At 36.3% G+C, this 14,184-nt stretch overlaps 1 protein-coding gene across 2 annotated transcripts in view; it reads right to left on the bottom strand.

The window, feature by feature from the left end:
- Positions 1–14,184, bottom strand: part of Tmprss15 (transmembrane serine protease 15) — a 112,520-nt gene that overhangs the window by 56,238 nt on the left and 42,098 nt on the right. For both annotated transcript variants that reach the window (XM_059277575.1, XM_059277574.1), the window contains 3 exons: positions 13,650–13,799; positions 3,724–3,829; positions 3,252–3,402 (listed from right to left, as the gene is read on the bottom strand). In XM_059277575.1, the coding sequence (XP_059133558.1) occupies positions 3,252–3,402; positions 3,724–3,829; positions 13,650–13,799 (407 nt within the window). The remainder of the gene's footprint in view (positions 1–3,251; positions 3,403–3,723; positions 3,830–13,649; positions 13,800–14,184) is intronic.

The following is a 14,184-nucleotide window of genomic DNA, read 5'->3' as shown; positions in this document are numbered from 1 at the left end:
ATCAAAATATCTGTTTTCCTTCATAGTACATACCAGGCTGAAGAGAAGATACTCTAATTAGATCATTTAAATAGAAAAAAAAGGGACAAGATGAAATGACTGACATAATATGAGCATTCAGAATAATCTAGTACTGGCCATAGTTCATTTAGGGTTCTGAGATGGCATTCCTATGAAGGTGCTGATCACAAGACCCACAAACAGTCTTGGTCACAGCTCCTGGGGTCAGAGATACCACAGCAAGTTCTCAGACACAGTGGCTGTTTTCAACTATACTTCTTTGGACCTATCTACAGTAGGATAAGAATGACATAAACATAATACTTGCTGCGTGGTACTTGCTGTACTAGGCACATGATATATATTATCTTACTTCATTTTTCAACATATTATATATTCCTCAATTTACTAATTTGTCCATTAATTCTATAGATCTCATACAAGACACTATTCTAAGTAAATGTGAATTTCTTCCTTTCCCAGAGAAGAAAATAAAATTTTAAAGAGATAACAGCAAGTTGCCCACAACTTCCCAGTATAATGGCATAACCAAAAAGTAAGTTAGTATTCTCCCACAGAGAATGATACCCTGCCCAGTCTGTATGACGGAAATTCCAAATAACATTGAACCTCATACTGACCATGGTATGTCCTATGCTATCTTACCTATGAAGAAGAATAATTTATAAATTCGGTACAATATGGATCAACAATAGTAACATAATGTAACAGAACAGTTTGCTGTGTATCAATTTCCTCCATCTTACAAGGAAACTCCTTAAAAGTCAGGATATTCTAAAGGAAGGAAAGACAGTCCATCCTGCAGGGAGATTCTGTCAAACGCAGGAAGCAGACCACTCAAATGATCTCAAGAATTTCCTCAAACTGATGAGGTTTGGGAGGTCTGCCCTCCCTAAGAATTTATAAGTTGTAAGAACTGTTGAGAGACACTGTCAGACATGCTGAGCTACCTTGATAGGCTCCTATCAGCTGAGCTGACTGGAAAAGGCACTCTCCAGTCTGCAGAATTAATTTCAAGTTTCCAGCTTTTGTGACCCATCATCTACGCTGTGGTAACGCAGCCGTCTTTGAGGCATGTCTAAGTAATCCATCTCTACACTCCTGTAAATAATCCAAAAAAAAATCTCACTGGTTCATCAAGTTGGACTTTGTTGGTATCCTTACTTTGGCCTGTTATTGCTTCTCTATCCAGGGTGAGTAGATGTCAGTTTCTATATTCCCAGAACTAGTGTCACACAACATAATTATAACAATACACTATAATAAAATGAGTGTGATGGTAATTATTTATTTCAAAGTTTACATTCAGTGCTTTAGGATTGCAATTAACTAAACCATTCAAGTTAAACCATGAATAAACGGTCATCACTGTGCATGTGAGATGTGGCAGTATATTTCTGCATGTAGAGCTAAGTTCAAAAATACTGGAACATTATTAGTTTAGAAAAGAACCTCAATGGTCAGAACTGCCTGCAGAAACACTGATTTCCTCATTTTATTCATCTGTTTTTTTTCTTTTTGACATTTCCTGCTGTGGGATGTTCTGTATGTAAAATGTGTTGCTCTGATTGGTTAATAAATAAAACACTGATTGGCCAGTAGCCAGGCAGGAAGTATAGACAGATGCCCTAACTTTACAGAGAAACTTTGGATGACTGTCTAGGCTGCCAGCTGTCTCTGTCTACCCTGCAAGACTCTTGAAAGTTGCTTGCATCATTTCTCCCATTTCTCAGGTAATATTATATTCTCCTGTGGTCTTTGATGTAGTTGAAGACAAGATAGTTATAATTTTCCTTAGTTATGATAAAAGATAAGTTAGATATGAAACCTTAGACTCACAAATATAGGATAGATAGGATATCTTCTTTAATTTTGCCAAATATATATAGACTAGATATTATAAATAGACTAGATAGTGTAACTGTAATTCTTGCTTGTTAAGTGTTTTGTTATATGTAATTTTACTATATGAAAGTTAAAACCTTCCTTTTTGATAAAAAAGAAAAGAGGAAGTGCTGTGGGATGTTCTGTATGTTAAATGTGTTGCTCTGATTGGTTAATAAATAAAACACTGATTGGCCAGTAGCCAGGCAGGAAGTATAGGTGGGACAAGGAGAGAGGAGAATTCAGGGAAGTAGAAGGCTGAGGCAGAGAGACGCTGCCAGCCACCAAGATGAGGAGCAGGGTATAAAGTACCGGTAAGCCACAAGCCACGTGGCAAAGTATAGATGAATAGAAATGGGTTAATTTAAGATAGAAGAAGTAGATAACAAGAAGCCTGCCATGGCCCTACAGTTTATAAGCAATATAAGTCTCTGTGTGTTTCCTCAGTTGGGTCTGAGTGGCTGCAGGACTGGCAGGCAAGAGAGATTTGTCCTGACTGTGCGCCAGGCAGGACTGGAGAAAACTTTAGCTACACATTCCATTTTTTATTTGACTTATCAGAGAAAAAACAAAATTAAAGAAGAAAACTTCACAATGAAGAATAGAATAAGAAAAAGTAAAGGAAAGGGTAACAGGAAGACTGCAGATGAGGGTCACTGATTATGGCTGCCATACTCTATGTCATAGGGGACAATCTATGCCTCTGGTGATGACATTGTCTGTTCAAATATACATCTTCTAAAAGTGATACTAACTTGTTTCAAATTACTCAATTAAAATGTTGTTAATTGGTCAAACTAATAGGGCACATTATCCTATATTTTAATAGCTACAACCCTTAGGAAATGAAGACATTAAGTTCTTAATCTGGAAAAATTAATTCAACTTAATTCAGAATAAATGATCAGAGACTTCCCAATGATACGGCTCATAAAATTTCTTTCCAAAGGAAATCAATGGAGATTAAGTCAGAATGGGTTCAGCTGGTGGATATTGATGGGCATGGATGTCCAACTATGTAGTGATAATTATCTAGAATGTGTAAAACTGAACAAGGTAAGTCAGAAGAATAGGAGAAAGTATTGATGAAGGGAGTTGGAGTTGCCTTCTTCTCTGTGGATTTTGTGGACTATCACAAACACTATGTTATATCACAAATGATTCCTCAAATGTGTTATTTAGTAAATCAGTGAACAAATGTCCTAACAGAAAGAGTAAGGTAGATTAGAAAAGAAGAGAAAATTACTAGGTTTTGTCTAGAAAATACTTTACCATATCATTCATTGTAAAGTATACTCACACATCACAAAAAATACAAACAGAAATTACAAAATATTATTGCAAACCTTAAATTCCACTGTTTCATTTAATGTAACTTGACCATAATTCCAATTCTTCCCATAATTTCCTTTCCTTTGAAAAACTATCTTGTCTGTGGTTTCATCACTGCTGATATGAATGCTTAAGTTGTAGACATTTTCACAACACATATAATACCTGGTTTGGAAATAAGCACAGATGTTTAGTTTCCTAACACACTGAATAAATTCATATTAGTTCTTTCTCTGTATTTTCTTGTATTTAAAATATTTTTGTTTTCTTTGGGTGATTTTTGGGGAAGAGGGTCCGGAGGGTCTACCAACACTTTGCTGTTCTATTAATTGAAAAAAAAAAAAAACCAATAATGCATTCTCTAAAATTTTAGCTATCTTAGTGAAATCTGAGGCTGGTTCCCTAACAAAAAGCAATGCTAGACATGTACGAAGATAGCGTTTCAGTATGCCCAACCGTAAGTGAAGGATCTGACTGAAAACATACCAGAAATGAAGGCAGACAGGCTCCGCAGTGAGCTCTAAAGAGAGACTTAGAAGTCCCACTCTTTCATTTCTCCATCCTTGTTCAGCTGGTGTAGCAATGTAAAATCCTGTAAAGACAACTAAGAACTTTGACTTGCTTAAAAGAGATAAACATTTAAGATAAAGCATTGGGACATGTGTTTTTGCACATTGGATGAGGTACCAGACTTGAGTCCAGAATGGTTGACTCTGCCGTAATAAATTGTTTAGGAAAATCACTCAACCTTGGACTTCTCACTTTAATTCTAATTTTCTACACATCTTGATAAACTCATGGCTTGACAGGTAATCAGCACATGGCTGATTCTATTTAGATATTCTGATTGTTAACTCGTGGGATATACAATTATTTGAGCATACATTTGATGACAAGTCTAAACGTACCAAAGAACACTGGTTTTATATCCCATTGACTACACTGCATATCTTTACATAAGAAGGTGTCTGATTTTATAAGGGTTTTGTACTTCTGTATTTCTCTGAATGATAACTAATCAGATCACCATGGAGCAGGCAGCATGCTAATCCATATAAAAGCTTTTGAAATAGCACAAGATACAGCATAAGTGCTTTCTGGTCTAGAATTCATTATTCAAGCCAATGATTTGAGTCATTCCAAGTGTGTGAAGTAAGGTTAGGTAAGACTATCTTGAACATTCTCTTAGGGGGATTTACTTCATTCTTAGTTTGAAACTCATGTATTAAGACAGAAGCAGGAATCATTCAGCAAACTGTGCCACAAAGCAAATGAAATATTGGACTAATAGAATTTGATTGCCATGCATTTTTTATGAAATGCTCAGATGTACTTGCTTGATATCAACATCTTTTCTCCTGTGCCGTTCAACAGAAAAATATAGGCAATGTTGCATATAAAATGCAATATCATTCATTTGTAATATGCAGAGTAAGAATAAGATGCGAAGAAAAGAAATACAAGCAGAACTGCTTATAAACACATATTTAGACCAATGAGGCAAAAATTACTCAGAATAAATGAGTGTTCTATCAAGGTGTAATCATGCTAAATGCCTTATAAATATAATATATACAGATACAGTGATTTATATTACAAAATACAAGATAAAATAAATGTGTTTAACAGTTTATAGTAGTAACAGATTACTCACATTTTATATAAGTTGTAATATTTCATGAATATTTTAGCTATGTCTGTGCTCACATATACAAAACTATATAAACGATCAGCTTCAGATTCATAGCACAAGTACCAGCATCTGTTCTCTAAGAGCCCACAAACAAATTCATTTTGGATTCATCTAGCTTTTAGTTACTTAGGGCATGATAAGAAAGCAGTAAGTATGAAAGTGGTCCAACTGCGCTGAAATTTTCAAGTTAGGAGTTGATTGTGTAATAGAAGCACACATCATGTTGGTATTTCTTTTCAGCCATGTTCGCCCATCATAGCCAGTCTATTATTTATAATATGAAATGCATTAAGTCTATTATTCACTCATTTAGTGGTACTATATTTAGATCTGATTTTTATTAATTCATGTATTTATTTTACATCCCGACCACAGCTTCCCCTCCCTCCTCTTCTCCCATTCTCTACACCCTCCTCTTTTCTGCCCCCCTCAATCCATCCCTCCTCTGAAATTACTTAGAAAGTGGCGGGCCTCCTATGGGCTTCAGCAAAGCATGGTATATCAAGTGACCATAGGACTGAGCACCTCTCCCTGTATTCAGGTTGGGTAAGATAATCCAGCATGAGAAATAGGTTCCCAAGAGCCAGTCAAATCACTAGGGACGGCTCCTGCTCCCATTGCCAGGAGTCCCACATATAGACCAAACTACACAACTGTCACCTATATGCAGAGGACCTTGGTTGGTCCCATGCAGGCTCCCTGGTTGTTGGTTCAGACTCTGAATCCAGGCTAGTAGTTTTTGTGGATTTTCCTGCAATGTTCCTGAACCCTCATTTCTTACAATTCCTCCTCTCCTCAGTAGGACTCCCCTAGTGCTGTCCAACATTTGGTCATGAGTCTCTGAATCTACCTCCATCAAGTCCACATAAAATAACACTAATTATGAAAACTATAGTACCTTTTATATTTTCCAAAATAAACTATTGTAGTAAACATCATGAGCTATAGAGATGGTTTCATATATATACTAAGTTATTATCTAAGTCAGCTAAATTAATCAGCAAAAGGTAAAATAAATTTTCTATAAAATTATGAGAGTAGAGTGTGCAACTTACATTAATTTAGTCTACTCACCCAATTACTCTTTAATTTAATCTATGGCATTTTGATATTGCTCACTTGACTTATTTAATGCATACAGGATGCAATAGGAATACTCAAAGAGAATATATTTCATTTTAACTTGTTCAGAATTTTTTCTAACCTAGAAGATTTCCTAATATAGAGGGTTAATGTTTTATGCACACCAGTTTTCTAACTTTTGTCTCTGGGAGAGGTACATTTTTTAGTCCCAATGTTACTATCATTTCTCTTTTTGAGTTTTCTCAAAATTGACCATATCTTCTGCCTTCACTAATTTGAATATACTATAAACCTAACTTTGTACCTTCAGGTGGTGAGCTCTAAATTAGCAATCCACTTAGTTGTTATACTCAGAGTAAGAAACCACACAGACAATATTTTTTCCTGGAGTATATCATCAGGTGTAGGAAGAAATGATGTCACTAGGGATGATGACACTAAGTCAGGACACTGTGGCTGATGGTTTTCCTGTGCTCTCCCAGCACCAAGGACCCCATAGCCACTTAAAAAATAATCACCCAGAAACTTACATTAATTAAAACTTGATGGCCTACCAGCTCAGGCTTCTTGCTAGCTATATCTTCCATCTTCAATTAACCCATTTCTATATGTCTATACCTTGTCACGTGGCTCATGGCTTACTGGTATCTTTACATCTTGCTTTCTCTGTGTCTTGCTGGGACGCCTGACTCAGCCTTCCTCTTCCCAGCATTCTCTTCTCTGCTTGTCCCACCTATACTTCCTGCCTGGCTACTGGCCAATCAGCACTTTATTTATTAACCAATCAGAGCAACACATTCACAGCAATATCCATAGCAGGACACCATTTGTGCTGGTTAAGTTTTGTGAGCTTGACACAGAGCTACCTGGAAGGAGAGAAGCTCAGTTGAGGATTTGCCTCTATCAGTTTGGCCTATGGGCACATTGGATTATTTTCTCAACTACTAATTGATCTAGAAGGGCCCAGCCTTCCGTCGGTGGTTCTAATCCTGGGCAGGTGAGTCTGGTGGTATATGAAAAGTAGCTGAGAAACCCAGAGGAAGCAGGCTAGTAAGCTTACATTCCTCTGTGGTTTCTGCTTCAGTTCCTGCCTCCAAGTTTCTGCCATGAGTTCCTGTCTTGGCTTCCTTTGATGATGAACTGTAAGCTGCAAACCCAATAAACCCCTTTCCCTTTTAAGTTGTTCTTGATCAGTGTTTTATCACAGCAACATATAAACTAATCAGTACACTGCTGGTAGTGTTTATTTCCAAATGTGCCTTCCTCTAAGATGAGCTATAAATCAGGAATTCTGCACTAACCACAGCAATGCTTAGGAGTGCTCCCTGAGATGTATCTGATTGGTCACTTCTTCATTCAAGATCATCTATCTCTACAACAGATACAGAGTCACTCTGTTGAGGCCTTTTTACTATGGCAGCCATATCTTCTAGACCTACTGATAATAAGTTATCTATTATAGGTAAAACACTTCTTTAAGTTTTGATTCTCTGTGTATATCCAAATCCATAGAAATTCAAGGACACTTTAGATGCTGTGTTATTTTCTGACCGTATTCTTCTTTTAATTTTTCCTTCTTAAAATACTATACTTTTATTGGAGAAAATTTAACTCAGTTCTTTAAAAAAGCCTCTTTGATACAAGTGTGCTGTGGATGATTGATTGATAAATAAAACACTGATTGGCCAGTAGCCAGGCAGATAGTATAGGCGGGACAAGCAGAGAGGAGAATTGAGAGAACAGGAAGGCAGAGAGGAGGAGATGCCAGCCTGCCATCCAGGGAGCATCATGTAGAGGCAGCAGGTAATGCCATGGAACATGTGGCGACATATAGATTAACAGAAATGTACTGAGTATAAGTGTAAGAGCTAGACAATGGTAGGCCTGAGCTAATGGCCGAGTAGTTTAAATAATATAAGCATCTGTATGCTTATTTTATAACTGGGCTATGGGACTGCTGGGGCTTGGAGGGACCCGGAGAGAAAAACTCTAGCTACACAAGTGACCACTCCGTTTGAAGTTTCAGAAACACATTTTATTTCTCTGATGTCATTTCATATGCTATGCTGCTTAATCTCTTTTATCATGCATAGAATATGTCAATTTTATTTTATTTTACATTTATTAAAGGTATCGTACACATTTGTGTGTGTGAGTGTTCATATATATATATATATATATATATATATATATATATATGTATGTGTGTGTGTGTGTGTGTGTGTATGTGTGTGTGTGTGTCTGTACATGTGCATATATGCTTTATGTAGGCCAAGAGATGACCTTGGTGTCCTGCTTTTGGAGCTTTTCCAGTTTTTTTTTTTTTTTTTTTATACCTGTCTTTCATTGGCCTGAGGATTGGTGATATGACTGTTCTGGCTGACCAGGTAGCCCCAGGGACCCTCTAATTTCTTCCCATACAGTCCAGCCATGTTATGGCATTTCAAGTGCTTGTTGTCTACCTAGGTTTTTTACAGGTGCTGGGAAATCTAGTTCAGGACCCTATTTTTGCCTGGTGAACACTTTACCCATTAAGCTAGTTCCCTAGGCCTGCAGTATGTACTTATTGAAGAATTTGGGGGAAATGAGTAGTATCTTGTTCATTTTTGTGTTTTCTGTTTGGGTTAGGTAAATGCTGTTTAATACATTCTTATATCAATTTGGCTTGCTTTCACATTTATTAGAGTCCTACAAAGAAGGAATGACTCATCAGATATTTTTTACATAACCACATAGGATTTCTATAGTTAAATGATTTTTTTTAGTTCTTTAATTTTCTTGAAATGCATTCTAGATTTCTTGAAATTAACCTTAAAGTAAGTTTAAAGCCGGAAAGTTGAATAAACTTGGCTAATTCAAGCATACAATAACATTTTTCTCTAGTCATTAAACTTTTCTTACAAATTCCTACTGTCACCTTTTCTGTTTCTTTCCCCATGAACCGAATTCAAAATCTCTCCAGTTAACACCCCAATTAAAGCTGTAAATCCTAGGCATGCATTGACGCTGATGTAGACAGCAGAGTCCGGGGAGATAACTGTGCTTTCTGGAAAACTGGAGGTCTCTTTCAAGAAGAAACCAGGTTGGTGTAAGTGGCTTCGTGAGTCTTAGTGTGGGTATAAGACAGTGGAATATACTAGGAAAATATTACTCAGAGTTTTAATAAAAAGATTGGTTTAAATTCAGTTTCTTTAAATATGACAAAGTAGTACTATTTTCTAAAATTTAATATAACAAGAAAGATAAGACTAAAGAGAATAATGCTACTTTCAAAGGATATAAATTACACTAAGAAAGTATATTTATTTACCAAGTTGAAATGCAGATATATATAAAAGCTTTTTGTGCTCCACAGTGTTTTTTTTTTTTTAATTTTTAATTTTTCTGGAAGTTTGCTGCTGGTTTAATAGACTTTGGTGGTCTGTCCCCCATTATTGTGGTTCCCTAAATGGAGAAGGAGGGGGCAATAAAATTTCACCCTAGCGAAGACATCAGGTTTTCTTAATTTTAATGACTACCATTCTATTCAATGCTTCAAATCTTTGAAAACAATCGGGATTGGGTTGAAAAGAGGAGAAAAAGAACCTGATGCCAGCTAGCCCTTTCTGACACCTACATTTGCAAAGTCTTTTCTATGCTACTAACCTCATTTGCCCCAAATGTTCAGAACAAATAGGCCCCCCTCTGAGCATGGCAAAGCACTGCCCTGCATCAAGGCCACCAGCTCCCAATTCCCTTCACTTTTCAGAGGTACAAAGAAATCCTGAGAGCTGACAGGGCAAAGATTGAGGAGATGTGGCTCCCCCAAGAGTGAGTTCTTTAGAAGATCTGGAAAAAGTTGAGCAAGGGTTTAGATGTTCTTCCCTAAAGTGATGCTAATTCAAAGTTTATCTGTTCCATTCGGGCTCTCCTGTCATTTAAAGTGAAGGCTAGGAACAAAAGAACCCTGCATAGATAAGAAGAACTGCAGGAGAGGTTTAATTCTCTTGCATTTCAGAGGCACAATGTTCTGACACATTAAAAAAAAAAAAAAGCCAGTTGGAAGAGAAATAACCCTGGAGGTGAATGACTGGTAGATTATGAAATCACAGCTATGAGAGTCAGAGAGACCTATTAAGCCCTGGCGTCGTCCTCATTACTTACTGCCACTGGTGTGCTCTGACCTGCTTGATCTTGTCTAATTTTCATAACTCCTGCTACATACCTTTCTCCTGAGACTCCATTTCCCTCCCAACTATTTAAAATCCCATCCTGCGTCCCTTTGCCCAGCTTCATCTCATCTCTTCAGTCATTTACTCTGCTGGCAAGCTGAAATCATTTTTCCCCTCCTGTAATGTACTTAGACTCTTTTAAATAGCAATGAAATTATTTTCATATCTATTATGATGACACAAAAGTAGATAAAGGATAATTTCGACATCAAAAAACACATCTGTCATAGTCAATAGGTACTAGTGATTTTCTTAACTTTTATCTAACTCCTGTTGTTGAAGTGTGGTACAGACATTTATTGGATTTTTTTTTTAACACTAGAGGAAATTAAAAGTGACCCTGTTCTTTTGGTATTTCAGGATGTCTTTATAGGGCTAAAGTGATTATTAAACTAAAGGCATGTAATTTTACTATGTTAAAGTTAAACCCTTCCTTTTTGATTAGACAGAAAAGGGGACGTGCTGTGGGATGGTCTTTCTGTATGCCGTGAATGTGTTTCTCTGATTGGTTGATGAATAAAACGCTGATTGGCCAGTAGGCAGGCAGGAATTATAGGTGGGATAAACAGAGAAGGAGAATTCTGGGAAGTGGAAGACTGAGTCAGTAGACACCAACTCGCTGTCCAGGGAGCAGCATGTAATGGCACACAGGTAAAGCCACAGAACACGTGGCAACATATAGATTAACAGAAATAGGCTTAGTTTAAATGGAAGAGCTAGTCAGTGGTAGGCCTAAGCTAATTACCATGCAGTTATAATTAATATAAGCTTCTGAGTGATTACTTTATAAGCAGCTGTGGGGTCCATGGGGCTGGTCAAGACTGGAGAAAACTTCAACTACAAAGCATTAGTCTTCATTGGGTGAGTTAGTAGTTTAACCATGTCGGATCAGGCTCTTGGAAACAATTTATTCCAGGCTAATTATCTAGGATCACTGATATGTCATCATTTTCAATATTAAATATCATTGGTCTTTTGGAAGCAGTCATATGTGCAGAGCACATTTGCATGCATATGTCTATAATGTTATATAATGTTTGATTTTCAATCGGTAGCTCTTTAGTTATTAGTACCTAATAGTAACTCATTACAACTATTATTCCTTTTAAATTACTATCAGAATGTAACTTCTCACTACATCTGCTCTCTGATTCTGGTCCAGTGACCCCTTCTCTGGGTCAGTGGGCAGCCTGGCACTGGTGTCTCATTGTCTTGAAAGTGTGCTGGTCCTGTTGGTTAGCATGTGCCCTAACAATTCTCTGTGCTGGACCTAAAGCAGTTCCTCCTTATCCTCAACATCTACCGAGCACCCTAGATGAGCCAAGGTCAGATACTCCTCACTGTCCTTTCTACTGCATCCCAGCCTGGTGGGCACAATGGCTTTTCCTCAAAGAGGTCAACATTCTCTTCTGTTCTCCCAGCTCTCTTTGTTCCCTCTGTCTAGCACAGGTGTGGCTGGCTCTTGTGATCCTTTAGAAGTTTGATTCATGTCACTTCTTCAATGACATCTAAAGTGGTCGCCTTATATTAATTAGTACTTTCTTTCTCATTTCTGCTTTCAAAGCTTTATATTTTCCCAAGTTCTTCCCACACATTTAATATACTAAAATTACTCTTCATGTAAACTGCTTATTTATAAAAAAATTTTCATAGAATACATGATCTATAAAACCAGAAAATATGTTTTTATTTTTAATCCACTGATGTATTATGAGTATCTTACATATGGCTTAGGGGCTCAAAAAATGAATAAAAGAAAAAAATAAAAGGGTGTTTTTGGGGACTTGTGTGCAATTACATTAAATATAGTCATGCTAATAAAATCTTTAATCTAATTAAAAGAGGGAAATAAGCATTTTTTTTCTATTACTGGGATGTTTCTGTTCAAAGAACCAGAGTTAAATAGGCTTCTATCTTTAAAAAAATTTACATTTTTCAATGCCCATTAACAACATATCAGTCACCATTCACATTAAGTCAATCCTTTGCTCTTCAGGTTATAAAAAGTTTCCTTTATACAGTGTACATGTGCTTAGACTTTTAGTGCTATAATTTTTTTCATTGGATAAATTGTTCAGAAATAATTGAGTCAGAGGTGTAGACATTTATTCTTACATTCAAAATGTTGTTTAGATCAAAATAAAAACGACTAGGTTCTCATCCCTGGAAGGAAAGACATGGCAAAGGGAAGCAGTAAGTCATCACGCAGTGTTTGATGAAAAGAAGTGCTCACTCAGAGGTCTCACAATTGTGTGCAAACTGTGATGTGTGAGATGAATCCTCAGCCCCTGAGTACGGCAGTGTTGGTGTGAGCTTCTTGGTATTGTGTTTTTATCAGTGACACTGACAGGTCAATTTGAAGAATGGATTTGTTTCTCTATATGCATGCACATACACACACATACATATACAGACACACACATATATACACAGACACGCACACATATATACACACATAAACACATTTACACATGTACACATAAATATATATACACATACACACATGTACACATACATACATTTACATACACACATATACACATATACACATGCAGGCACACATTACACTGCATGCATATACATGCGCACATAAACACATACAAACACACAATGTCTAACGTGATTGTGATTTTTTCCCCTTTAACATTTACAGTACACATCTTACTAAATTTGTAACCTTTATTCCCTGAGTTTATTAGTTTTACACATGTGTTACTTCTAGTATCTCACTGGTATCATACCAGAATAATGACGTACCCCTATTTTCCCCATACTTTCCTACTGAGTCAAATTATATTGTCTTCAATGTTAGTGTTTCTACATGGAATCTAGCATCTCATTCACAGGAATCTTTCACATCCTATTCACAGCATGGCTTTCCCTTACAGTCTCTGCTCTCAACTCACTCTTCTCTATGGCGACCAGAAGAAAATCTCTATCTGTTCTGCTGGGATCTGCACACTCACAAAGTCTAAGGTGTTTTTAAGAACAATACAACTTGAACCAATGAACAAGTTCAGCCAGACTATGAGCGATGGACCAATACACAAAACTACATTACGTTTCTGTGTGTTCACAATGAATGATTGAAAAATGAAATTAAAGCAAAACAGACTAATGGTCAGATAAGTCGATTATCTTACACAAATCCACTTACTATTGAATCATTTCAAAGATACGGTCACAAGTTAATTTTCTTATCTCTAATGACCTTTGCTTTCATCACCATATCTGGGTGAAGGGGTAAAATAATACAGGTTATAAAAACTTACAGTTAGATATTGGATTACTATTTTTCTTTCAAATATAATTATTCCTTAATAACAGAAAAATATCATATTTTTTTCACCTAATGAAGCTTCATTCAAGTGAAGTAACAGTGCATGTTTTTTTTGTTTTGCTTTATGAATAAATGTAAATCATACCTGAACCATTTCCAAATGTGTGATCAAAATCTGGTCCAGGGAAGGGAGGTAACAGTGACCCCTGAAGTCTTTCCCATTCATTATTGTCATTGAGATCTTGGATCCAAAAGCAAAAGCCATCATCAAAAGCACAATTGATTTTCTCATAATCTGTGAATTTAAAAAAACCTGAATTATATGGAAAATAATCCAAATTTATACAGTTTTTTAATTGCTTGTTTCCTGTGCATCAAGCTATTCTTTTTTGTTAATCTTAACTGTGGTTAGTTTTATTTATTTTAAAGTATTTATTTTATTTAAGTTAAAATACATATTTGTTTCACTATGACAAATTACTGTGTTTCTTACAGTATTGGGCTTTAAAAAACTTACATTGCTTCTTTTTTCCATATTGATTCCACTATTTACCCACATATACTGTGCCCCATCTGCTTCTCTCCCCTTATAACTAAATTCAGTACTTTAATCAAATCAACTTCATGTTGAATTTTTTTCAGAATTAGTTTATACTAATCTACTTTTGCTTGTAATGTTG

The sequence above is a fragment of the Peromyscus eremicus genome, chromosome 12 (assembly GCF_949786415.1).
Source record: "Peromyscus eremicus chromosome 12, PerEre_H2_v1, whole genome shotgun sequence".
NCBI lineage: Eukaryota > Metazoa > Chordata > Mammalia > Rodentia > Cricetidae > Peromyscus > Peromyscus eremicus.
This window is presented reverse-complemented; position numbering and strand designations above follow the sequence as displayed.